The 27,416-nt window shown below is 37.8% G+C and overlaps 1 protein-coding gene across 5 annotated transcripts in view; it reads right to left on the minus strand.

The window, feature by feature from the left end:
• The window catches only part of fam184ab (family with sequence similarity 184 member Ab), a 151,520-nt gene that overhangs the window by 30,984 nt on the left and 93,120 nt on the right, over positions 1-27,416 (minus strand). For all 5 annotated transcript variants that reach the window (XM_060850857.1, XM_060850850.1, XM_060850840.1 and 2 more), the window contains exons 8-12: positions 25,947-26,068; positions 20,369-20,519; positions 11,186-11,398; positions 4,699-4,852; positions 2,353-2,480 (exon numbers count right to left, since the gene is read on the minus strand). In XM_060850857.1, the coding sequence (XP_060706840.1) occupies positions 2,353-2,480; positions 4,699-4,852; positions 11,186-11,398; positions 20,369-20,519; positions 25,947-26,068 (768 nt within the window). The remainder of the gene's footprint in view (positions 1-2,352; positions 2,481-4,698; positions 4,853-11,185; positions 11,399-20,368; positions 20,520-25,946; positions 26,069-27,416) is intronic.

The following is a 27,416-nucleotide window of genomic DNA, read 5'->3' on the forward strand; positions in this document are numbered from 1 at the left end:
ATAAAAAACAGCTGTTTCAGAATGCCTGTTCATATAAAACCATTAAAGAAGTTGTGTTGAGTGACTGATTTCCTGAACGAACAATGACAAGGAGAGAGACAGTGGCATAGTGATGGAATAGAAATTTATAGAATCCTAGATTGGTGTTCTGGCAAAATGTGGTAGAGACAATGGCAGATGGTGAAATTTGAGTTCAATAAAAATGGGAATAAAAGGCCAGTTAATGGTAACCATGTAAACTCTGTCAACTGTTGTAAAAATCCAACTGCTTCAATCATATTCTTTACTTAAGGAAATCTGCCATACTTAATTGGTCTGATGCACATGTGATTCCTGACACACTGCATTGTGGTCAATGTTTAACTTTCTCTGGGCTATAAGGGATGGTCAATAAATGCTGACATAGCTGGTGATGTCCACTTTTTAAAGACTTCATTCATGGGATGTGAGTGTTGCTGGTTGAGCCAACATTTGCTGCCGATATTCATTCATGGAACGTGACAAAGTAAAGAAAAAAACTGGGATGCATATTGATGGATAACTCCAATTGCTTTTTGAATGGCATTGTATTCTTGACACAAGGAGTTAAGCGTATAAAGGTTAAGCACTTAAGTAACATGCTTGTTTTCACAAGGGATCAGTTGAAGTAATTTCGATCGTATTGACATTTTTTTGTTACCAGTATTTTGTTCCCTCTAATAGTGGCATCATCAATAGACACTGTCAGCATGTTGCCTCAGATTAGCCCATGTTGAAATACTAACTGAGTTGGCATGGCAAAAAACATGGCTAAGTGTTATGGTTAGGAAGGTGTAAATTCACATAGGCCCTATAAAAAGCAATGGGATGACGGATGACATAGGACAGCACAGGATTAAGACTGTGGGGATGAGCATAGGGACTATCCAGGACCATAGAGATTATCAGAAGGCAACGGTGCATGAGAGGTCACAGAGATTGGTAGAAGAGAAAAGGGTGACATAGTTTGAGCAAGGGGAGTTACTTTTGCTCCTTAAACTTTGTTTTTAAAATGTACACTTTTAACTTTTAAACATTATTTTTAAACTTTGACCATTGTGAAGCAAGCCTATTGCCCAGCCCAGTGGGAACTGATATCCTCAAGTCCTTCCTGGGTCACCTCTATCGCAATTTAGCCTGCCCCAAATCCCTAGACCAAAAACTTTTAAGTGCAGACAATGATTTTTAAAGTTTGGTTTCATGTAACTAGGGTGACTCCTGACTCTGCACACCCAACACAGCAATCAAAACTAGGTCTGAATCTTTGACTGTGTACTAAAAGCAATTAACAATTCCATAAATGTAAAAGAACAATTCTTCTGCACTTACCAAATAACTGCTCACCATCCTTTTAATTATTCCCCATTATAGCATTTCAACTAATTTGCAAGGACATAATGTCTCTGCAATTGGTGATCAGATGGGAGTCATAAATCATCCTGTTAAGAAGTTAATTAGGTTGGAAATATACAAATAATCTCATTGGTATAATTGAATGACTCTGTATTTAATTTTCTAAACAAACACAGATGACCATAACGAGTTTCAAGTGCAGGTACCATCATTTTTGAAAGAAGCAAAAGTTTAATTTGTCAGAATCATTCACAAAGTTGTTATGTTTCCCATAACATTTTCAATTAACTTAGTGATAAACTGCACAAAAGGAAAATGCAATTGGAGAGTTCTCAACTAACACATACAACTTTTAAAAAGAAATTCATTTGTGTCAGTACAAATTTTACGATATAATTACTTATTGGCAAATTGCATCCAATTTGAAGTGCGCATAGGTGGATTTTAGATATTAATATGATGTTGGCTGATAGAGAGTTATTTTAAAGCGCAAGAGATAATGAAGTGAGGATAAATCAACAAAATAGAGCAATATTCACAATTCCCAGCGTATAATTCTTAATTCACATCAATTTGGAGACTCTGCAAGAAGGGCATATTACACACAAAGAGAAAAAAAATGTCCAATCAAAGAATCTCTCTCTATTATTTTTGTGCATCTGTGCGAACAACCACCAAGAAGTGAATGTACTTTACTCCAATGGTCAGAGACTGTACTGCAATGGCAACAAACATAGAAATAAAATTTCAATAAAAATATTATGCAATTCAAAACAAAAATCACTTTGGTCTTCTGGTTTAACTTCAAGGTCACATCAATTATCGAAACATAAATCTCATTCTGTGGTAAGACAATTATATTTGAACTAAACCATTCTGAATATCATGTCTAAGTAGTTCCACATCCAGAATCATTCTTCGATATGTGGAATAACAGTATATAAATGCTTTTCTTTTAAAATATAGAATAAACTAACCCACCTGCTGTCTGTGCTGCTCAACAGTCTGATCTAATTCCATCCTCACAGCTGCCATTTCCTGCTGGTTATTTTGCCTCAGTTTATCCAGTGCAACAGAATGTTGATAGTTGAGATCTGAACGCAGAGAGGCTGGAAAGATCATACAATATGGCATTGATATTTTAAACATCTTAACATATGTCTAAGCTGTTGTGCAAATATATGAACTGAGGAAACAAACTTATAAGAGAAAGGAAAACAAGGTTGTCAAGATTATTTGCATCTTATAATGACATTTTTAAAATAACTCTACTGTCTGAATCTTTTCTGCAAATGTGTTGCTGGTCAAAGCACAGCAGGTTAGGCAGCATCTCAGGAATAGAGAATTCGACGTTTCGAGCATAAGCCCATTGTCTGAATCTTTTAGAAAGTAAATATCATAAAGAATGTAATATCACCCTTGCGTTTTTTTTCAAGTTTTGCATATTAAAAATAAGAATGCTGTGACATTTTCTTCTTGTTCTTTATCCTGATGATCACTAGGGACCTAAAACTAACTTGGTGTTCAATTGATTTTTGTCTAACAGAAGATTAACTATTCTGCAGTAAAGTACAAACAATTATTTATTAACATTGCAATACATGTTATTTTAAAATGGGAATGCATTTTCCCAACAATTTTAAGAAAGGGAAGAAATGCTCTACATTATGGGTGATTTTGATAAGGTAAAGGACAAAACCATTTACAAAGCTAAGCAGATATAGACAGAGAGCTATTTACTAAGATGCAAATTAGAACAGAATGTCCCGCCAGAAATATTACTTCAAACAGAACTTACAATATGTTTCAAAAGGAAGCAGATAAACATTTGATTAAAAGATTCAAATATGCTGGTAGGGCAATAGAATGGCTTTAACTGAATAGCCATTCGCTCGATTGACTGAATATCCTTTATCTAAACAGCAAAATTCAATGATACGCCGGTTATGCACAGAAATGAACAATCTAAAAATGAGTTAATGTATCCACGTTGTAAGTGTAAAATGGACAATCTAAGAATATGGCTGAAAGAGATTCATGCCTGGAATGAGAGGCACACCAAGCCACTACGAGAGACACTGTTTATCGGTAAAATTAAATATCTCACCATCTTAAAACAGATCTATGAAATCACATTATTTCTTCTGGGGAACACATTTCTATTCATACAAAACGGAATAATTGCTTTAAGATCGATGACAGAGTGGAAATTATTTATTTAAAATCTGGAAATAAAATTTAAAAGGCATTTCCATATATTTTCATTTATTTACTTCCTGGGAATCAAAGTGTTAGTCCCAGAATCTGAGTGAGGTTAGACATTCTAAAATGCAAAAGCAGTGTTGGCCTTCTCAGTGAAACATTGATATTTCTGAAGTTAATTCTTTCAGTCCAATTCAACAGTTGCAGCTGATAGCTTATACTTCTAGGATGCCAAGACTGAGTTCACTAGCTATGGCTTATTTCAACCAGTAGGAAGGGATGCAATGAGTGGCATCAAGCAGACAGATGTGCAGGACTGCTCAGTCAAATTGTAACAGAATTCTTCCAGATTACTTTCAGTCCTATAACTTGGCAAGTCTGAAGGGAACTGTAATGATTCTGGTACTACTTTAAGTGATGGGGTATGATATGTTACCACTGAAAGCTCACTTCAATTCTGGGAAGGTCAGTAGAAGTTGACAACTAGAATCTAACTGAAGTCAGCTGATCAGCAGTTGGATAGGGCAGCTCTGCAAGCCTTCCATTGGCTGTATTTTTGATGTCAACTGCAAGGCTCCATGCAGCAACTCAACAAGTTTGCTCTAACAATCTTTCAACCCGTGACATGGATCATCTAGCAGAATAAGTGCAGCAGCCGCATGAAAACACTATCACCTGCATTGTGACCGAGAACCAAATTGTTCCTTTAATTGTTTTGCTGGGTCAAAATCCTAGAACTCCCTTCTCTACAGCACTCATGGTATACCTACGTCACATGGACTGAAGAAGTGTAAGGCAGTGGCTCCGAACAACTTTTTCAAAGGCATTTAGAGATGGGAATTAATTGCTGACCACAGGTCAACTCTTACTGCACAGATGAATTTTAAAAAACTCCAGGACTTCTCAAGAGGAACATATGCCACCTTTAATAAAATTGCAGCAAAATCATATCAACAATTCATTTGAATTAGAAGAATATTGTAAGCATGTATACCAAGCTGAGGGCTCTTGTGGCACACTGGTAGTTTCCCTACCTCTGAGCAAGAAGGCTCAGTTTCAAGATCCACCAGCTCCAAGGATGTAATACCATATATCTGAACAAATGGATTAACACCATCTACGTACCAAGCAGTAGTTTCCCTTCATCCTGCAGCTCTGCCCTCAATTCCTGTAGTTGTTGCTTTGCTTCCTTTTGTAAAGCCTCCAGATTCACTCTCTCAGCTTCCTTTTGAGCTTGTATATCTTTCATATGTTGCTGGTTCAAACATTCTTCCAATTGCTGTAAGACATAATGCAATTACATTATTTACTGCTCCATTCAATTTCTTCTTCAATGGCTCTTTTCAGGTAACACCATTAGATGGCAAATTAAATTTCAGATTTTCATAAAAAGTAACATTTATTCACACAGTGGCCTACAGTTCAAGATACAAAATATACTCAACATTCTGGTTACTACAGTCTTTTATGAACAGAGCAGTTCATGATCCATATTGAAAATTTGAGACCATAAATTTTCAATTGGACACAGATAAAATTTCAATGAATTAGTAAATCAGCTACTGCATAGATAATCTCTGAATATATTGACTGAAGCAAGACAAGAAAATAAAGAATTTTATTTTAAACTTGTTAAAAACTTATGTCAGCCTGATGTTGGAAGCACAATGCAACACTTCAATTGAAGGCTAGCATAATACTATAATAAAATGTGGGAGCAGAAGGCACTCCATTCAGCCCATCGAGTCTGCTCCATCATTCAATGAGATCATGGCTGCTCTGATAATCCTCAACACCACTTTGTTGTCTTTTCCCCATAACCCTTGATTCCATTACTAATTAAAAATCTTACTCAGCCTTGAACAACAACCTAGCCTCAGCAATCGTCCTTGGTGAAGAATTACATAAATGCTACCCAGTGAGAAGAAATTCCTCAACTTTGTTACAAAAGGGAAATTCCTTATTCTAAGGTTATGCACTCTGGTCCTAAACTCTTGCGCAATGGGGAAACAACCTTATTTCATCTAATCTATCAAATCCCCTAAGAATCTCGTATGCTTCAAATGAAGTGACATCCCATTTTTCTAAATTCCAATGAGTGACAGTCCCAACCTACTCAATCTCTCCTCAGAAAACAGTTCCTCCATACCCATGCCAGCATATCTTTCCTTAGAATTGGGCCCAAAAACTATTCACAGTACTCTAGCCTTGTACAGTTTTAACAAGACATCTACCACCCCACCTTTTCCCACTCCATTCCCTCTGAAACAGAGGCTAACATTCCATTTGTCTATCTTTTTACCTGTTGGACTAGAATGCCAGTGTGTAGTACCTTTTCAAATAGCCTCTGAAAATCTAAACACATTAGATACATTGCTTCCCTTTATCCATTCTGCTTGTTCCTTCCTGAAAGAAATCTAATAAATTTGTCAGGCGTGATTTCCCGTTTGTGAAGCCATGCTGACTCTGCTTGATTATATAATGTATTTCTAAATGTTTTGCTATCACATTCTTTGTAACAGATTCTAACATTTTCTCAATTACAGACATTCAGCTAACTAGACTACACCTATTTTTCAACTCTTTCCCATTTTAAATACAGGTATTACATAGGCAGTTTCCAGAATCAGTGTTCATACAGGATTATTAACAGTTCATCCACTATCTCTGTACCTACTGCTTTTAACAACCTAAGATACATCTCATCAGGTCCAGGAAGTTTAATCGTCTTTAGCCACATCAGCACTTTTTGTCTAGTTATACTTATTATATTTGTTTCCTTTACTCTTTTGGCCTTTGAATATTTAATCATTTGTGTGCGTCTTCTACTGTGAGTATTGATGCAACATATTTATTCAGCTTCTCTGCTATTCCCTGGTCTTTTATTAATAGTTTCCAGGTCTCGTTCTCAAAGGGTCTGCTTGACTTTGGTCTCTCTCTCTCTGCCTTTTTATACACAGGTCGTTCTGCTATAATGTGCTTTTCATCAACACAAATTTGCTGTGACGCAATTGACGAATTACGGACGCTGTTTCTAAAGTGCAAACTTTTAAAATGTGCATTGGCTATAACGCAATTACATCACTGGCACTTTAAGCACTGTTTCTAAAGCATAATTTTTCTGTAACACGGAGTTGCACAAGAACACAACCATTGCGTTATAGAAGTACCGACTGTATTTAAAGGATCTCTTTACATCTATTCTGATATTACTTGCAAGCTTATCCTCAAAGTCTACCTTCTTCCTCTATTATTTTTTGGGTCGTCTTTTGCTCTTTTTATTTTAAAACGTTTCCCAATCCTCTGGCTTTTTGCTGCATTGCACTGTTGCTTTTCCTTTGAATTTGATGCTATCCTTACCTTCCCTGGTTAATCACAGTTGGTTTATCCCCTTCTTAGAATCCATCTTCCTCACTGGAATACAGTTTTGCTCTGAGTCATGAATTATTTTCTTAAAATTCAGCTATTTTCCCTCAATGGATAAGCCTTCCATAAGATTTTCATAAAGGCTTATCCTTTCCCATAACTATTTTAAAACTAATGGAATTATGATCACTAGACTCAAAGTGTTCCCCTATCACTTCAGTCACTTGCTCTTATTATCCAAGAAAAGGTCACGTTTTGCTTCTTCCTTCGTAGGAATATTGACATATTGACAAAGAAAATTTTCTTGAACACATTTAACAAATTCTTCACCATACAAAACTTTAACACTATAGTAGTCCCAGTCAATGTTTGGAAAATTAAAATCATCTCCTATTACAACCTCATTATTCTTACATATATTTGAGATTGCCCTACAGATTTGATCTTCAATTTCCCTCTCTCTGAATCCTCTGGTACTTCTCCAGAATCCAAGGGCTTTTTGAAAATTATAACCCAATGCATCCGCGCTCTCTGTAGTTACCTGTTTAAGGATCCTTGGGTGCAGGCCATCAGGGCCAGAGGACTTATCTGCCTTTAACTCTATTAGTTTGTCAGAGACTACTTCCCAACTGATGGTGATGACACTTAATTCTACCCCTGTATTCATTAATATTAATGAGATGTTTGAAATATTTTCCACTACAAAGACTAATGCAATATATATGTTTGACTCCTCTAAGATTTCCTTGTTCCTCATAACCATCTCCCCAGATTCATTTTCTAAGGGGCCTATGTTCACTTTGAGATTGTTACCTTGGAGGTTCTACTTCTTAATTAGATCTTATCTGCTCAATTTTTTTCAACAGAACCTCCACTCTAGTTATAGAGTCAAATATCAAAGAAACAGACTATCTGGTCCAACTTGTCCATGCTGACCGGATATCCTAAACTGACCTAGTCCCATTTGACACACATCCCTCTAAATCTTCCTATTCGTATATCCGTCCAGATTCCTTATAAATGATGCAATTGTACCCACCTCCATCACTTCCTCCGGCAGCTTGTTCCATATACACACCACCCTCTGTGTGCAAAAAGTTACCCTTCATGTCCTTTTTAAATCTTTCCACTCTGACTTCAAACTTATGTCCTCTAGTTTTGGACTCCCCTACTATGGAGAAAAGATCTTGATTACTCATCCTATCCATGCCGCTCATGATTTTATAAACCTCTATAAGGTTACCCCTCAGCCTCCAACACTCCAGGGAACATAGCCCCAACCTATTCAGCTTCTCTCTATAACTCAAACCTTCCAATCAACAACATCCTTGTAAATCTTTTTTGCACTCTCTCAAGTCTAACAACATCTTTCCTATAGAAGGGAGACTAGAATTGTACGCAGTATTCTAGATGCAGCCTCGCAAATGTCCTGTATAGCCACAAACCACACTGTCTACCAGCTACTCCACTTTTCAGGAACAATGCACCTGCCGGCAACACCACCACCACCCCCACCTTGGGCCCCCATAACCAGGTTTCTTTGTCTGGCAACGCTCTCCAGAGCCCTACCATTAACTGTATAAGTCCTGCCCTGGTTTGCCTTACCAAAATACAAAACCTCACACTCATTTAAATTAAATTCCATCTGCCACCCTTCTGCACATTGGCCCATATGATCAAGGTCCCTTTGTACTCTGAGATAATCATCTTCACTGTCCACTATTCCACCAATTTGTGTCATCTGCAAACTTACTAACCATGCCTCCTATATTCATATCCAAATTATTTGAATAAATTATGCAAAGTAATGGATCCAGCACTGATCCTTGTGGCACACCACTGGTCAGAAGCCTCCAGTCTACCACTACCCTCTATCTCCTCCGATTAATGCCATTAGTACCAATGTAGATGATGACAACTAGCTCCCTCCCTGCCCTTTCCAAGTTCTGAGATGGGGCAATGATAGGTGGGAGAATTAGATATCACAATAGTACCTGCTTGAGATCTAGGCTGTTTGTCATCAGCTAACTCCAGAGGCTTTTTAAAATGGTGGATGTGACTCAGATGCAGATACTATATCTCATTTCTGGCAGATGCCATTTTCGCCAGCATAGGGAAGGGGGCAAGATGTGAAGCACACAGGTATGAAATGCAAATTCACTGGGCCACCTAAAATTATTATTCGGTCCAACACACAATTTTCACAACTGCAACAACCCTTCAGCCACAGTGTGTAAACCACTAATTTGTGGAGGTGTAAACATTTCTGTTGGCTTAATCCAAGATGAATATTTCTTTTACTAAGCTTTGCAAACCAACATTTTAAACACTCATAATTTATTTCAAAGATAGAGATTGGTGGCAGAACATGAAGTGGCGGTGGGGTAGGGGTGTCGTGTCCCTCTGCATTTTTCATTGCTTTGGACAACATGTAGGAGATATACCACAGAATGTGGGACTATTCCTTTGACTTTCTGCATGTTCAGCAATTCAGAATAGACTCATTGATAAAATCAAAAATTTCTTTCTGCCTTCCTCCAACAAATTTCAATGATTGCATGGTAGGCTTAAATAAAGCTGGTCATCAAGATTATGCCATTGTGCATTCTGGAAGAAAGGCTGAAATATAATTAACAAAATGCCTCATTGGTTATGGAAAACATTTGCAATAGATTGCTTATTAATATCAATGGTTATCTTAGCAGCTGCAAAGAGAATTCAAACCTGCGAGAAACCAGATACTGCAATTTGAAAAGATACCATTTAATTGCAATTCATTGCCAAATTCTTTCATGGAACATCCTTGCTGAATGTGATGAATTCAGGCAATTATAACATTTTGAGGCCACTGACACATAATTGCAGAAAAATATGGATACTTAAATCAGCGCTGGCTTACTTTTTCTTTTCCTCAACTGTACCTTTGTTTAATACTTTTCAACATAGCATCTTATGTTCAGATTTGGGTAAACTGTTTATATTCTATGGAAAATACTGTATGCATGAATATTACCTACAATTCAATGACAATTTAAGAATATATCTGCCTTCAGCAGAATGAGGTTGCCCTGGAACCCTCCCAAAAATTTTCCACAATATTTTCCCTCACATTCTGAATAATATTGCTAATTCAAATATGTACAGAACAACAATGACATGTTGTATTTCTAAAACATCTTTAACACAGGAAAATATCACAAGGAACTTCACTGAAGTCTAATTACGCAAATGCTGAAACAGCATTAAACAATGGATAATAAGCCAAAGACAAGTTTTATCTTCAGACAGAGGTGGGGAAATGGAAACGTTTGACAAGGGAATTCTAAATGTTCACTTTAAGACAGTTGAAGGCACAACTGTTAGTAAAGGAAGTGGGAATGGGCAAGAAGACAAGTGGAAAAGTGCAGAATTCACAGAAAAAAGTAGGGCTGGTTAAGGTCTCAAGATAGAGAGAGGAGTAAAGTCATGGAGTGATTTAAATGCAAGTGTGAGATTTTCATAATTGAGGCACTGGAAATTCAGGAAGTAACATAAGTCAGTGATCAAGCTGTGATGGGTAAATGGGACTCTGTATTAGGATATGGACAGCAGAGGTTGCATGGAACCAAGTTTGGGCAGATATGAAGATGAGAGGCTAACCAGATGAGCCCTGTAAAACTTGAATTTGAAGATATCAAAACATGGGATTTTAGAAGCAGATGGGCTGAAACAGGTTGTTATTTCCTGAATCAACTTCTATGTCTATCCAAGATCCAAACAGTATGTAAGCTTCATTCGTAACTAAGCGGTGCCATGCACTGCAGAGTGTGAATATAAATTACAATGATCGTACATTGTAACCAAAGAAAAATGTTTGTAATTTCTGAGTAAGATTTGGATTATGAGACAGGACTCACAACAAAATTTTATGCTACAGAAAAATAAGAAAATCTTTCTATATATTGGACAAAAGTGCAAAATTACTTTGAAAGTGCTCTATGGTCAACTTGCAAAATGAGATTTTTTTAAAAAACTGGAATAAATAGCCTAAGGATATAATCTAAATCCTCTCAAGAAAACTTTCAACATTATACATAAACCTTCTATTTTAGAGGTGGAGTATGAGAAAGTCACCAACGATTATTCCATAACTACAGATTCTGGTTATTTAATGATTAGTAAATGATCTGATATTACACAAAGAAAACAACATGAAAAATAAAAAGTCAATTCAACACTTTGAAAGTGTAATACTCCAACAACATACCTTGTATTCTCGATCCTTAGATTCCTCCAGGTTTCTGACAGCAGTCCTGTGTGCATCCTCCATAGATGCCAGTTTGCGTTTATGTTCTTCTTCCATTCCTTCCATTTGCTGTGTGAGTCGCTGTCTCTCACGGTTGAACTGGCACTGTAGATTTTGTAAAGAATCTTGGGACTGGGATAACTGTATTTCCAGGTTTTGTTTTAGCAAAGATATCTATAGCAGACAGAATTTAACAGTGAAACAGGGATTCAAGATACAGTCTGTTCTGATATAACGCGGTAGTTCCATTACCATGCGATCCCATATTATAAGAAAATTGCTTAATAGCAGCACCATTTAAACCAATGGGACTGGAATCATGTTATAGCCAATACAGGTAAGCAAAGTTGGCATTCTATAAATAATGGTTTAAATTATTCAATCACCAATTTGCGTTGAAGAAATACGCATTATAGCAGAACCGACTGCAGCAATATTTACAAATCAAATGTAAAGACACGAATTAAATTATATTGAACTTGACTTGGTAGGTTAAACATATTGTTATATTTAATCTCAAAGACATGTAGTGGAGATTCATCTCACAAATTAAAAGCAATGACAAATGACTGATGAACATTAGAACAATAACCTTCTTTGCGCTACACATTAGGCCATGCATTCAAGCATTCTCTGGAATTCAGCAATTTAAGCAAAAGAATTTGTGAAGTTGAATTACTTAAACACTGCTATTTTAAGGTTAGGAACTTGGAAAATAACTGAACAAATGGAGAATATGATTTTGAGAACATAATGTCAATTTTCTAACTTCACACTTGTCTATGTTGCCCAAAGCAACAAATTATAAAACGAAAGGCAAAAAACAGAATTTAGGTTCAATTCCAATTTGTGAAGCAGCCTTCGCTCCATCTTGAGGATGCTATGAAACTTGATTTTCCAACGGTAAGGATCTTAAACCCAAAGACAGGTCTATCAACATTAGTGATTCATAGCCCAAAAATTAGCATGTTAAAGGCTGCAGTGGTGAGTGGAAATGAAGGCAGGATACTATAGAAGTAGGCCATGTTCTGACTCAAATCAACAACCATTGCTGTGGTATCCTTCTGGGTGTGATCTTAACAAAATGAGGACCTTCATTTTTAAAGTGGCCACCATTAATAGAGAGCTGGGACTCAGAATAGGGTAGAGTTTTGTTGGTCAATGACATTTTTATTACTCCGTTCATTGTTTACCCAATCTTCCACATTTTCAGATTAAATGAAATGGTTTCACTGCTGCTGCTCCAGTTCCTGCGAAGCTGCAAGCGGTCACATCAGCTTCAGAATCAGAAGGCAACCTCATCTGAGCTCTCTTATGATCTCAAATTAATAAGGAAAACAATTTCACTTTCCTGTCTGTACTCTTTCTCCAATCCTCCCATTCTCTGCCCTCCGACAAGACCCCTACACTTAGGAAAACTGTCAGAATCAACAAGAGAGCTGGCAAATTGGCACGCAGGCTGTCACATCAATTTGTTTTTGTGTTCCACCTCCATTCCATCCTGATTTAGGATGGGCAAATCTAGCCAATAAAATGTTCACTGTTTTTTTGAGCCATAGACTACTGGCCTCAATGCAAAAGAACAGTCAAGACCACAAAAAAGAAGTGGAAAATGATTCCATATGATTGATTTAGTCAGAACCCAATAAATGACATTAAAGATGTAATTTTGGATTTCTATGCTGCACTCATTAAACTTCAAGAATGCCTTCATATCAATCTTCAGTTTTGATTTTTCCTCTTTTCTTACTTATTAAAGAAAGAATTAACTTTCATAAAATATTGCATTTCAAATACTTTGGGTGTCAACAAACATGAGATAATGAATCTTCAAAGAACTGCATTGTATATTTAAAAATTATTCTTCAACATAACCACAGCAAATTTATTTCCTTGGGAATACTTTAACAGGGAACTTTTGCAAATTTTTATTCGTGATTACGAATCCTATTATCTAGTACATCTGCAAAACATTGCCAGTAAACTAACGTGTATATTGTAAACAATCCATAAACATCAAAATGCCAATCATTCAAATCACAGCAAGCATGAGTGATATTTGCTTTCTATCAAATTACTTTCCGTTCATGCATACATACAGAGTTCAGTAGCACAATACTTCATGCACAGATAGAATGTTTTAACAGATTAAAATCAACTGTTTTCACTTCAGAATTGCTTAATGCATTACAGTATTCTAAACTCCATATCTTATACTCATTCTTCACTATGTAATTTCAATTTCAAACAGCAGGTAAAAGAAAAATAATTAGTGTTCAACATTCGTCTTAAATAATACTGGGCCACGATTCTTCTTAATGAAGACAAAACTTAAAAACCATTAATCCTTCTTTAATCAAGATCTCTAATGAAAATACATCAAATTCAACCACATTATACATTTTATTTAATTGCCATCTGATCTTAGATGTTAGGAAAAGTGAAGAAACGGAGCAACAATAATAAAGTCACATAAAAATGGGAATGGTGGACATTGTTACTTGGACAAAACAGAAAAACTTTTGAACAAAGTGGAAAAGAGAAACAGGTCCACACAAACAGCCTGTTCCCACGCAGTGCTCAAGTAAAGCTTTTTATTGTATGAAAATTACAAGACAAATAAATATCCGCTTTTGTAACTTTAGGGATTGTAAGACGTTTCTTACAATATATGCACTAAAATATTATTTCTTCATATGCTGGACACTGCCTTAAGGATTAAATTTCACAATTTTGAAACTATATAAAACTAGGTTAAATCTTTTCTGTAAGTTAACACAATTCATGTGATGAGGAATGAGCGCAATTCAAATAATACAAACATGCAATAATCACACACAAACATACATATTGCATACATATGTATGTATATGCACTACAGGCTAAACGAGCACTCCATTAGATTTAAGGCCAATTTTTAAATTTTTCATGTTTTATAACAAACAGTGCTTTTCCAAGATAGGATAGGTATTCGGAGAAATGTTTGAACATGAATAGATCGAGCAATGCCAGCATGCCACACCTACAGTCAGGTTTCAGGCAAGATGAAAATTGCATCTCACTTACATTACTGATAGATTTTTCTAAAGCTTCACCTAGAAAGTGACGCTATGAAAAAGATCACAAAAATTAAAAAGAAAAATCAGAATCTAATTCTGAAACTAAGAAACACAATTTGGAGTAAAAATAGAAAGAAAATACCATCTTTTATTATAAACAGTGTGACAATGTCACACAGTAAAAATGATATAGGTAAGATAATATTTTCAACATTTGCACATTCACATCGAATATGTTACAAACTGTAACAACTGTTTATGATTGTCAAAGTATTTTGTTTATACAAGACTCAAATAGTATAAAAAGCAAAATTCACATCAAAGCAATTTATTTTGAATTTGTAAAAGTCACTAAAAGAATAAAAAAGTTCTGTTACATGAGGTTTTGATTATGATGTTTTATCTACATAATCTGTGAAAGTGCGCACTGCAAAATATTTAGAAAATATGTTTAACAGTAATAATATATATAATGCTGCATAAATTCTGCTCTCTGCATTCAATATTCATTTTGATTTGGAAAGGCTATGGGGAAGTGCACAATTAAAGCAAAGGACAATTTTTATGTCTTCCATGCATTGTTGGCAGTAAGTGTTCCCAAACTGTAGAACAAGCAGATTAAAGCTCCTTCTGCATTATACAATCAATTAATCAGAATGCAGTTCCAAAAGTGTACCATTTTCAAAGTAATATCCAAATTTTTCACACCCAATTAATTATACGTAGTTTAATTAATGGCTAAGATATGAAACTGCTCAGATTCACTTTACTTCATACCTTGCATACAAAGCTTAGCACAGAAACCGGAATGACAACTTTTCTTAAAAGAATGAACTATGCAGTTTGAAGAATTTACGTGGCTACCTTTAATGCCTGGCTTTGAGCTATACTTCAACAGCTGTGCTCTCCGAAATAATGGAGTGAGACAGTGTAGTTATTTGGAATGTCTGGACAGCAGCCTCAGGCATCTTAAACTTACAATACATCAACACGGCCATAACATTTTGAAGCTCCCAGTAACATAACTATGTGTACAAGTTCCATTATTCATTAGAAAAAAAAGAGAAAATAAAATTTCAACAAAAACTTTCAAAAAGAATTACAACCAAATTGATTATCTAATCTAATTATGCTTCTCTCAACCAGTTAGTTTAACTTTTGTAGCATGGAAACCTTTTGAAACAATTATTCGGGACAGAATCAGTTGTCACATGGAAAAAGATAGGATGATTAGGAGGAGTTAACATGGACTTCTGAAGTGGAAATCATATTTAACTAACATGCTGGAATTTCCTCGAGGAGGTAATAGTAAGGGTTGTTGACAGTAGCATATTTGATGAGTGTAGATGGATTTCCAGAAGATGCTTGAAAGTGTCTCAGAACAGACTTGTGAGGAAAGTTGTAGACTATGGTATAAAAGGGACAGTGGCAATGTGAGCACAAAATTGACTGAGTGATAGAAATGAGAGTAATGAAGAGTCAATGGATATTTTTCAGGCTTGGGCAAGGTCTGTTGTGGAGTTCCCCAAGGGGTTGGTATTGGGACTGCTGCTTGCCTGATAGACATGAAACTTCTTGTTGTGTATGGGAAAATTTTCAAGTGTTCAGATGACACAAAATCTGGAAGAATTCTAAACTGCGAGGAAGACAGTGCAAAACTACAAAAGCTGAAAATGTGTTGCCGGAAACAGGTCAGGCAGCATCCAAGGAGAAGGAGAACTGACATTTCTGGCATGAGCCCTTCGGAGGAAGAGAGCTTCTTCAAGGAAGGCATCCTTGCAAGAGGATTCGCAGCAGGTTAAAATCTTCTAGGAGAAAGTGAGGACTGCAGATGCTGGAGATCAGAGCTGAAAATGTGTTGCTGGAAAAGCACAGATCAGGCAGCATCCAAGGAGTAGGAGAATCAACGTTTCGGGCATAAGCCCTTCATTGGGGGGAATAGTTGGGGGAAGGCAGCTGAGAATGTGATAGGGAGGTGAAGGAGAAGGTGATAGGTAGGAGAGGAGAGTGGAGAGGAGAGACAGGAATGGCGATGGACAGGTCAAGATGGCAGTGCCGAGTTGGAGTCTTGGGACTAGGATAATGCGGGGGGAGGAGAAATGAGGAAACTGGTGAAATCTACATTGATCCCGTGTGGTTGCAGGGTCCCAAAGCGGAAAGAGGCGTTCTTCCTCCAGGCATCAGGTAGTGAGGTTTGGCGGTGAACGAGGCCCAGGACCTGCATATCTCCTTGGCGGAGTGGTACCACGCTTTCCACCCCCTCCCCACATTATCCCAGTCCCAAGCCTCCAAATCTGCACCAACCTCCTGACCTGTCCATCACTTTTCTCATCTATCCGCTCCACCCTCCTCTCCACCTGTCACCTTCTCTCTCACATTCATCTATCACATTCTCAGCTACCTTGCCACCCATCCCCACCACCCCCTCCCCATTTACCTCTCAGCTCCCTGGCCCACAAGTCTCATTTCTTATGAAGGGCTTATGCCTGAAACGTCGATTCTCCTGCTCCTCGGATGCTACTTAACCTGCTGTGCACCTCACTCTCGACTCCACATCTAACCAGTCATGTACCCAAAGAATCTTGTACATTTTAATAAAGTCACCTCTCATTCCTCTATATTCCAGTGAATTGTAGCCCAATCTACTCACCCTCTCCGTATAATGCAGTCCCTCCATACCAGGTATCAGCCTCATATATCTTCTCTTGTCTACCTCAATTCCAGTGTATTTGCTATTTAATAAAGTGTCCAAAATAGTTCACAGTATTCCAGTTGTGGTTCGACCAGAACCTTGTATAGTTTTAGGACAAATCTCCCTATTTTTATATTCCATTCTTTTTTTCAGCTTTATTAGTGGGACCAGAGAGTATCAGAGCAAGGCGATGATGCTGAACTTGTAGAAGATACTTGGTCGACCTCAGCTGAAGTATTGTGGACCACATTATAGGAAAGATGCAAAGCATTGGAAAGAGAGCAAAAGCAATTCATAAGAAAAGTTCCAAGCATGAGAAGCCTCAGCTATGAGATTAGACTGAAGTTGGGATTGTCCTCCCTGGAGAAAAGAAGGCAAAAGGAGATCTGATTGATTCTTTCAAAAATCATGAGCAGGCTGTAGAAAGTAGATAAGGTGAAGCTGTTTCTGTTTATGAAAGAAACAAAAATGAGAGTGCACAGATTTAAAATAATGGGCGAACGAAGCAATTAGTTAGGGTAATGCACTGCCTGGAATTATGGTGGAGGCAGGTTCAATCGATGCATTCAAGAAAACAGTGGATGGTTCTTTGGAAAGTACTGGTGTGCAAGAATATGGGAAAAGGCAAGATATTGGCATTAGATAATAAAGCAGGTGCAGGCATATTAGGCAGAATGGCTTCCTTCTGTAGTAAATCTATGATTTTCTGATTCTATTGTTACTACTTGTTGCATTAACAAGTTCTTCCTCATAATCACCCTTCAACTCTTGCTAAAATCTGCATCTCATAGCCCTCTTACAATTGGCAAACGGAACAGTTCTTTCTTTATACTAAAGCAAAATACGGTGGATACTGGAGATCTAAAACAAGAACAGAAAGTGGAGAAACACAACTTTGGCAATAAAAACCAAAATGAATCATTTTGAAACTGAAGGAGATACTTGTTATGCTGTTCATAAAAGGGAGAATTAAGCAAGTGGATCAAGGGTGCCCAGAGCAAAAGGCAAAGGGATAGCTATTGGTCATAGAGAAGTGGTATTTATTAAAAAGATAATAAGATGATAATAGCAGAAAATAGGTCAGCTGTGCTGACCACAAACATATGTAAACAAGGTATTAATGACAGGGGCAGGGGAGGGCATTATAATCAAATTGGGGGTCAGAAATCTCCAGCTCTTCTTTGGCTACCTTAAAATATTTATTTTGTTCCTCAACTTCATCAAATCTACCCTTGGTTTATTTTCAATCAATATCAAACCCAGCATCCCCAACCTAACCTTGTCGTTAAACCCCTCATCCTAGCCTAATAAATCTCCTAAACATTTCTCAAGGATCTTCACATCCTTACTAAACTGGAAATCTGTCTGACCAAGGCAACCTTCACATGAGTTTGGATAATATCAGTAGGCTAGCATTCTTCATTTTCTAACCATGCAAATATAATTACCACCTACACTATGAGCTTTGATTTTCCACAATAATCTATGACATGGCACCTTATCAAATGCCTTCTGGAAATCTAAAAATAGTACCAGCACCTGTACCCCTTTATTCACAGCTTTCTCAAAGAAGTCCAACAAATTGCTTGAACATGGTTTCCTGTTTACAAAAGCACAGATTGCACTATGATTTTAAACTTCAACATAAATTTAAAATATCTGAAGGTATGGTAAAGTAGACACTGACAACATTTTTGTGAAATACATTATCTGAAAAGATCACCGAAATAAATGTAAGCAGCAACAAAATTTGATGCCAAGAGGTCTGAATAGTGGTAGTCCACAAACCCACCAACACACTAAAACAGCAGCTAATGAACTTGAAAGACCCTAAGCAAACAACAAGCAAAACTAATATCATTTACAAAATACCATGCAAGAACTGTAACAAACACTACATTGGACAAACAGGCAGTAAACTAGCCACCAGGATACATGAACATCAACTAGTCACAAAACAACATGACCCTCTCTTACTAGTATCCTTACATACAGATAAGGAAGGACACCACTTCAACTGGGACAACACATCCATCCTAGGACAAGCCAAACAGAGACATGCACAAGAATTCCTAGAAGCATGGCATTCTGAACCGGAACTCTATCAACAAACACATTGACTTGGATCCCATTTACCACCCCTGCAAAAACAAAACAGGAAATGACATCAGCACAGAAAATGACATCACCAACCCAAGGAAACACAAACATATCAAAAGAAAGCAGGAAATGTCAACAGTACTTTGTCTGGGGGCTTACTGAAGATGTTACCTACTTTACTGAAGCTTTCAACACTTCCCTTTCCCCTGCATCCAAAACACAGAAATACTTCACACATGCTGCTTTAGATAGTGAATAAAATTTTGAATTCAAACAGAATTACATTTGAAAAGAATTCACTAGAACTTTAACCAACTACCATCATTAATATTAAGTAAAATGTAATGAAATCAAATATAAACCAACTTAGTGGCTTTGTTGTTATCTGCAAGGTAGAAGTCAGGAGGTTACAGAACACTTTCCCTGATGACTGCAGCTTCAACACAATCAGAAAGCCCAAAAATATCGATAATAAAGCAGCATATTTTATTGGCAACCTATCTACCGGCACACGAGTGTTGAGTGTGCATGCCATGCCATCTGGAAAATGTGCTGTAGCAACTCACAAAGGCTCTCCATCTTTCAAATCTACCATCTGTAACACCAAGGAGGACAAGCTATATCAGAACTTAATAATTTGCTAGTTCCCTTCCAAATCACAGACCATCTGCGGTTAGAAATATATCTCTGCTGCTTCACTGTTACCAAGTCAAAAGCCTGAAAGTGCCTTTCAAACAGCACTGTAAATGTACCTTCACCTCTTGAACTGTGAGAAGGGCAGTTCTTCACCATCTTATTCAACGTGATAAGGATTGACCTTCTTAGAAGTGTCCACATTCCAGAAATAAATATAAAAAGGAAGGCTACTCATGCATACAAGCAAAGGGATCTTACACAAAGAATAGCTACTTGCTACCAGAACTCTCCTACCACTTATCAGTTGAATTATAACTTTGAACAAGTTGCAACCTTCAGGCCAGAAAAAGTAAAATAAGAACAATGTAGAAATGTATAAACATATATGATGAAATTAGTTAAAACTTTCCAGGGGATGATAACCTTTATTTAGTGTTCCTAAAATTTTCAAGAGGTGCTTTGAAGCTATTTTTCCAATCCAATCATGTAACAAAAAATCTCAGGTTTAAAGAAATGGAGTTTCTTTTGGCTCGAGGTCATTAATGATATTTTGCTATTCAAATAAAATTAAGTATTAATGTAGCAAGGAAAATGGTTTTGCAGATGTATAAATTGAATTTAAACATTAATGTTTTAGAGCTAAGAAAACCCAGTCACCTGATTCAGCAGATCTTCCACCTTGTTCTGCCAACCTTCTTTCTCCACACTATTTTCCTGGTCCTTCAGGTGGGATAGTTGAGCCAGAGCAGACCGTTTATCTTCTTCATGTTGTTTTTCTAACTTCTCACAGAGTTTTGCATGTTGCTCCCTAAGATAAATACTTTACTTCAGTAACATAAAATACAAAAAAGGTTGGAAAAGTTAATCGTACATGAAGGCAAAAAAATATTTAGGCAGTGAGTTTTTTCAAATCATAAAGTTGGGTGATTCAATAAGGGAATAGTTAATGTTCAAAACAAAAACTCTAGTTTGTCCAAAGATAATCTCAACTCTTTCAGAAACCTAGCTTTGAGGACATAGCCGCAAATGTTATGAAATTTGATAGCTTGTCAGAGGTTTGTGAAAAGTTCATGTAACATGTTTTGAGTGTAATTCCAAACCTCAATTCTACAAATGATATATTGATATGACAATTGAAACCTTGCAATGTAACTGCAAAAAAAAGAGTTGACACAGAATAGACAAAAAAGTGATGCATGGGGTAATACTTGGGATAGAAAGCAGTGTCAAGAAATACACAAACCTTTGCACAGAGAACATGCATAGCAAAAGCAGATAGAATTCTTTCTCTCAGCTGAAACCTTATTTTTTAGGTTATAACACACTAGAGAATTAACAGCATTTATATTATTTCATGCTGAACTGTGTCATTAATTATATCACAGGTATCTCAGCCTCCAGAGGTTCTCAAAATCAGATATCAGTCTTCAGTGAATTCCATTCACTCCACAACATCAAAAAACAGCTGGGAGCACTGGATATTTCAAAGCCCCTGAAAATATTCTGGCAATGACGGTGAAGATGTGTACTCCAGAACTTGTCGTGCCCCTGGCCAAGATCTTCCAGTATAGCTAAAGCGCTGACATCTACACAACATTAACTTTTGCCCAAGTATATCTTGCACATAAAAAGCACTACAAATCCAATCCAGCCAATTACCACCTAACCAGTCTACTCTTGATAAATAGTAAAATGATGGAAGGTATCATCCACAGTGCTATCAAATAGAATACATATCGTAATAACCTGCACACTGATGTTCAGCTTGGTTCCACCACGACCACTCAGTTCTTGAACTCATTACAGCTTTGATTTTTAAAAAGGGCAAAAGAGCTGAACACCAGAGATGAGGAGAGAGTGAATGCCCTTGTCATCAAGGCTGCATTTAATAAAGTGTGGTGTTAATGAGTCCTAGCTAACATGGAGTCAATGGGAATTAAGGAAAAAAACACTCTGCTTGTTAGAATCATACCTGGCACATAGGAAGAAGGCTGTAATTGTTGGAGATCAGTCATCTAAGCTCCAAAATATCTTTGCAAGAATTCCTTTGGGAAACCACCCTAAGGCCCAAACTATCTTCAGCTGCTTCATCCATGACTTTCCATTTCTCATAAGGTTAGAAATAGGGATGTTCACTGAAGGTTGCATAATGTTCAGTACCATTTGAAACTCCTCAGATGCTAAAGCAGTCCATGTTCAAATGCATGACTGGGACAATATCCAGGCTTGGGCTGAAAAGAGGGAGAAAGTGAGGACTGCAGACGTTGGAGATTGGAGTCAAAAACTGTGGTGTTGCAAAAGCACAGCCGATCAAGCAGCACCCAAGGAGCAGGAGAGTCAAGTTTTGAGCATAAGCTCTTCATCAGGAATGTGGATAGTGTTTTTATAGGAGGTAGGGTGGAGGAGGTATTCCAGGTAGCTGTATGAGTCAGTGGGTTTGAAGTAGATGTCCGTGTAGAGTCTGTCGTCAGAAATGGAGATGGAGAGGTGACTGAGATGGTCCAGGAGAAATTGAGGTTAGGGTGAAAGGTGTTTGTGAAGTTGATGAACTATCGAACCTTCTTGTGGGAGTGAGAAGTGGCACTGATACAGTCATCGATGTAACAGAGAAAAAGATGGGGAATGGTGCTAGTGTAGCTGCAGAAGACAGACTGTTCCACATACCCGAAGAAGCAGGCATAACTGACACCCATGCGGGTGCCCATGGCTACCTCTTTGGTCTGGAGGAAGTGTAAGGATTCAAACGAGAAATTGTTGAGGGTGAGGACCAGTTCAGCCAATTGAACGAGTGTGTCGATGGAAGAGTCTGGGTTTGGTTGGTGAGAGAGGAGGCCTTGGAGACCTTCATCAGGGCGGACAGATGTGTATAGGGACTGGATGTCCCTGGTGAAAATGAGGTATTGGGAACCGAAAGTCATGGAGGAGGTAGAGGACGTGGGTGGTGTCTCGGATCTATGTGGAGAGATCCTAGACCAATGGGGAATAGGATGATGTCAATGTATGCAGAGCTAAGTTCAGTGGGGCAGGAGCAGGCTGAGATAATGGGTTCACCAGGGCAATCAGGTTCGTGAATTTTGGTTAAGAGATAGAACCTGGCGGCGTGGGGTTTCTGGACTATGAGGTTGGAGGCTGTTGGTGGGAGATCCCCTGAGGTTTTGGAAGGTCTGGGAGATGATAGTTTGATGATGAGAGGTGAAGTTGTGGTCGAGGGGACAGTAGGAGATGTCCACATGCGCCTGGCTTTGGCAGTGTAGAGGTTGGTGCATCAAGCTATCACTCCTCCCTTACTTGTCTGCTGGTTTGATGGTGAGGTTGGGGTAGTAGCGGAGGGAGTGGAAGGCTGTGCGTTTCGAGGGTGAGAAGTTGAAGTGGGTGAGTGGTAGACAGATTGAGGCAGTCAATGCCACGGTGGCAGTTGGAAATGAAAAGTTTAAAGGTGGGTAACAGACCAGCACGTGGTGTCCAAGTGGATGGAGTGTGTTGGAGGCAGGAGAAGGGGTCCTCGGAGGGTGAGCGGGAACTCTGATGGAAAAAGTAAGCATGGAGACAGAGGCAGAGGTGGCGGAAGAAAATTTCGATGCCGCAATGCATGTTGAATTCATTGATCCGGGGATGTACTGGGGTGAAGGTGAGGTCTTTACTACGGACTGATCGTTCATCCTCAGTGAGATGGGGATGGGGATGGTAAAAACACGGCAGGGCTGGGTGCTAGGACGTGGTGTGGAGCTGGAGTTGGTAGTGGGGTGGAAATGGTCTCTCGAATAGATGCGGTTATGGTACCATGAGCAACGTTACCAATGGAAGTGACGCATACCATGGGTGTCAGAGGGCAGAAGCAGTGCATTCAGTGGCATCGTGGGGGCGGATGTGATGCTTCATGTAACGTTGGCGATGTCTTCAATGGCGGCTGTATGGTCGTCAGCAGTGTTCCAGTGAGTGACATCAGTGGGGGTGAAAGTGGCTGAGGCGGTGGCTATAATCATGATACGTAGATGAAGTGTTTGGTTTTTATTTATATAATTGCATATGCTAATGAACATCAACAATATTCAAAAACATTGTCTGAATGAGGTGCACTACAGTCTACTAAAGATGTACAGAAATGCATCCTTATTTAAAAGAAAACACACTGACTACATGCAAAATTTTCTTACAACTGCTTCTGCTTCAAATAGCCTTCAATTTTCATGTGCTAGTAACCAAGGAACTCACACTTAAGTCAGGAATATCATGTGTAATATCAAGAAGCACCTTTAAAAAACTGAAAAGCATCAGTTCAAGGGAACACCACCACCTGTTGCTCCTCTCCAAACTACTCACCATTCTGACTTGGAAATCTATTGCCATTCCGTTAAAGTTGTGGAACCCCCTTCCTAACAACATTGTGGTCTACTTACACCAAGCAAATTGCAGCAGTTCAAAAAGGCAGCCCACCAACACCTTCTTCAGCAACTCTGAGTACACATGAAAAGCCCATGAGTGAATTTAAAAAGTTTTGAAACAGCAAGGTAAGGAAGGCCATAGAGGCTTAAAACCAATTGCAGCTAAGCTGGTTTAAGAGAAGCTTTTGCTCCCAAATTCATCCAAACATGAGCTCTTTATATGCTTCTAGTAATATTCTACAGTAGTAATCTCATATTTCCTTTTTGATGCACTGTTTACTTTGTGGTTCTAAGACTACTGAACAAAATGTTTTGCAAAACAATTGCTTTGGTTTTCAATACCTCCACATCTCTTAGAAATGTAAATATCAGAATCCGAACTTCAAATTCATCCCGTCTCTACACTACATTTCTAGGCCTATATTACAGGTTACGTGTTCTTTTCCTATGATCCTGATCAACGAGTGCTCCTATCTTTACTACTCTTCTACATTTCCCTGAATTTACTGCTTGGTGTCTAGTACTTTTCTATGTCCTTAAGATGTCCTTTCCTTGGCCAACATCATTGCCTTTCTCATTTATGCTTGACTGCTCAACTTGCAATTCCATTGTAGATTGCCCTTAACTTTGACATCTTTCATAAAATTTACTTTAACCATATTTAATAAAATTTCCTGATGTTACTGAAGCATTGAAAGTTACACTCCATAATGCAATAATACCTCATTTTAGAATGTTTTCAGGAACCTTTAAGATAGCTAAGAGGGCTTTAGACAGCTTATTCAAAGTTTGTGTTTGACGATATCAGTTTTAAAGGAGGTATTTTGATAGGCTATCCATGCATTCCAAATACATTCTATACATATCTACATTCTGAACATATCTACATTCTGAAATTGTAAGCATTTATGGCTCAGGATTCATCAGGAGGTTTCTGATTTATGGTAATGTGTCTCTCATCAAGCAGATTCAAAAGTCTCCGATTTTTGTTAAAGAATTGGAAACAGACTGATCATCAATATTCAAAGTTTTATTTTAAACAATACAAAGACCATATTACTCTGTTTTTGTGTTTTTTTTAAATTGTGGACTGAAATGAGAAAAGAGCCATTAGAAAAGCAGATGTTACAAGGAATGTTGCATGATTTGATGGCAAGTAACTTTATAGTCACTGTGCAAACTGTTTGCACAGCCGTAGGTTATAGCAGTGGCTGCGGATGAACTGTAGCTGAAAGTTTATGTACAAATGGAGTTTTTTTCAGCAACAAGTAGCAGATTGGCTTGTGAATTCACAGACCAATTCACAGGTCTTCTGCCTGCCAACAATTATGTAATTGATTCTCAGGTAGCTGAACAACTTAGGGCTGTGAACAAGATGTAGAGAAGCTATTCAAACCACCAGCCCAGGAGCTCATTCTGTTCTTGGCAGAAAAATGACCACTTTAAACCTGAAGACCAAGAAGCAGCACTCTGATCAGTACAAGAATTATCTCAACACATCCAGTGAACTACTGAACTGCTTTTCCAGTGTTCCCGATTCCAAAATACCTGTTTTATTGTTACCTGCTTGGTACGTGCATTTGTGTATAAAGGGGAGCCTAAAAGGGAAATTAGAGTTTTAGTTAGGAGTTGTGTGTGGACTGTTCACGTCTGTTTACCTGTAGCTAGAATCTATTGTAATAAGTAGCGGTTTTTGTTAAGTACAGAAACCTAGTCTGTGCTTTCTGTCAACCTGGGCCTAGAAGCCAGGTTAAGGGGGTGGGGGAAGGGGGGGGTCTTTGTGTACTTTTTAAGTGATTAACTGATGTGAACCAGCATTGCAGTAGATTATTCAATGAGAATATTAGAATTACCTTACAGTTGCTTTCCAGTTTTGTTCCAAATCTTTTTCCATTTTTTTCAATTTGAGTTTCTCCTGTTCTTTTGCTTCATTCAGTCTTGCTTCATAATCCTGTCTTTGCTGTTCCAATTCTCCCTATGATATACAAAAATGTAATTGTTGTTACCGTAGTAACCATTTAAAAATTACAAAAAAAGGTCACTATGACTAAGACCATTTATTTGCAAATTTAATTGTTGGCAGAGGTGTTTTACTCCAATATTTTTGTTTTGCTTCATGAATGACCATATCTTTATGATCTATGCCCCGGCATGTCTTAGTGGAATGGCTGGGATAACTTACCAAGGGCTACTAATTTTCTCTCATCTCTGGGATAACACACTGGTCCACCAATTTTACCATTTACTTTGACAGTTTGCAAATGCCAGTTGAATCACCTCTATTCAACTGAAAGGAAATATTTCACAACATGGCAAAACAGATCAAATCTTAAAGTAGGCAAATTTTAATGACTAATTTTTTACATTTAAAAAATTATTGCTGGATCAGTAACTGAATTAACCCATTTGACTAAATGTGGAATGTGGCATTCAAGATAACAGTAACAGAGCGTTAGTGTAGGTAGGATAAGGTAGACTTGGGACCAGCCTCCTTGCTTTGCCGCCATACTAAAATTACTGCATGAACATCCATCTGGCATTAGTACTCCATGCAGCAAATGGAGGAATGCATGGCGGTCAGTATCTCAACAGTGTTTCAGGCTGGAGAGCACCTGGTTAACAGCCACTCAACAGGAGACAAGCATGCAAATTCACAACCCAAAGCAAAGTGGTCACATGAAAATTTGCAATGAGAAAGAAATTGCAAATTCCAATGAGAAAACAAATTTCTGTCATTCCTGACACCATTCCCAACTCCATGTGGGGATGAAAATTTATCCATGTGTCACTTTTGGAAGATTCATCCTCCTAAGTATGCTTGACAAGTTGCTGAAACCAAATCAAACACAAACAAAAAATACACTGCTCCTTCAGTCTCATGAAACCTTAATAATATAGTAGAAAACTCTCTCGCCAGATTAATTATGCAACAATAAATGAGCATTAAAATTGCTCAGCTATAGCTAAAGTCTTAGAACTCAAATCTTGTCGTGCAATTCCTTTAAATTGGTGCAATGAATTGAAATCGTTTCTAAAGTTATCAGTCCCAATATGGAACATAATACAATGAACAAATTTGAGACAGACTTGCGAGTCAAATCTTGTGATCGCTGGATTGACATTTTTACTTCTCTGTTTAGAGAAAAAAAAAGACTTCTTGCCCAGAGGATAGCATTTTTGACCATCTGTCAGTTCTGATCAGCCAACCAACTGTTCACAATTATGGAGGACTGTGTGGACCATTTACCCAACTCTATAAGAGAGAAACTGCAGCACACTTAAATATGGAAAATACAGGTTCAGAGTGCCTTTTTAGCAGGAAT

The sequence above is a fragment of the Hemiscyllium ocellatum genome, chromosome 3, assembly GCF_020745735.1.
Source record: "Hemiscyllium ocellatum isolate sHemOce1 chromosome 3, sHemOce1.pat.X.cur, whole genome shotgun sequence".
Classification (NCBI taxonomy): Eukaryota; Metazoa; Chordata; class Chondrichthyes; order Orectolobiformes; family Hemiscylliidae; genus Hemiscyllium; species Hemiscyllium ocellatum.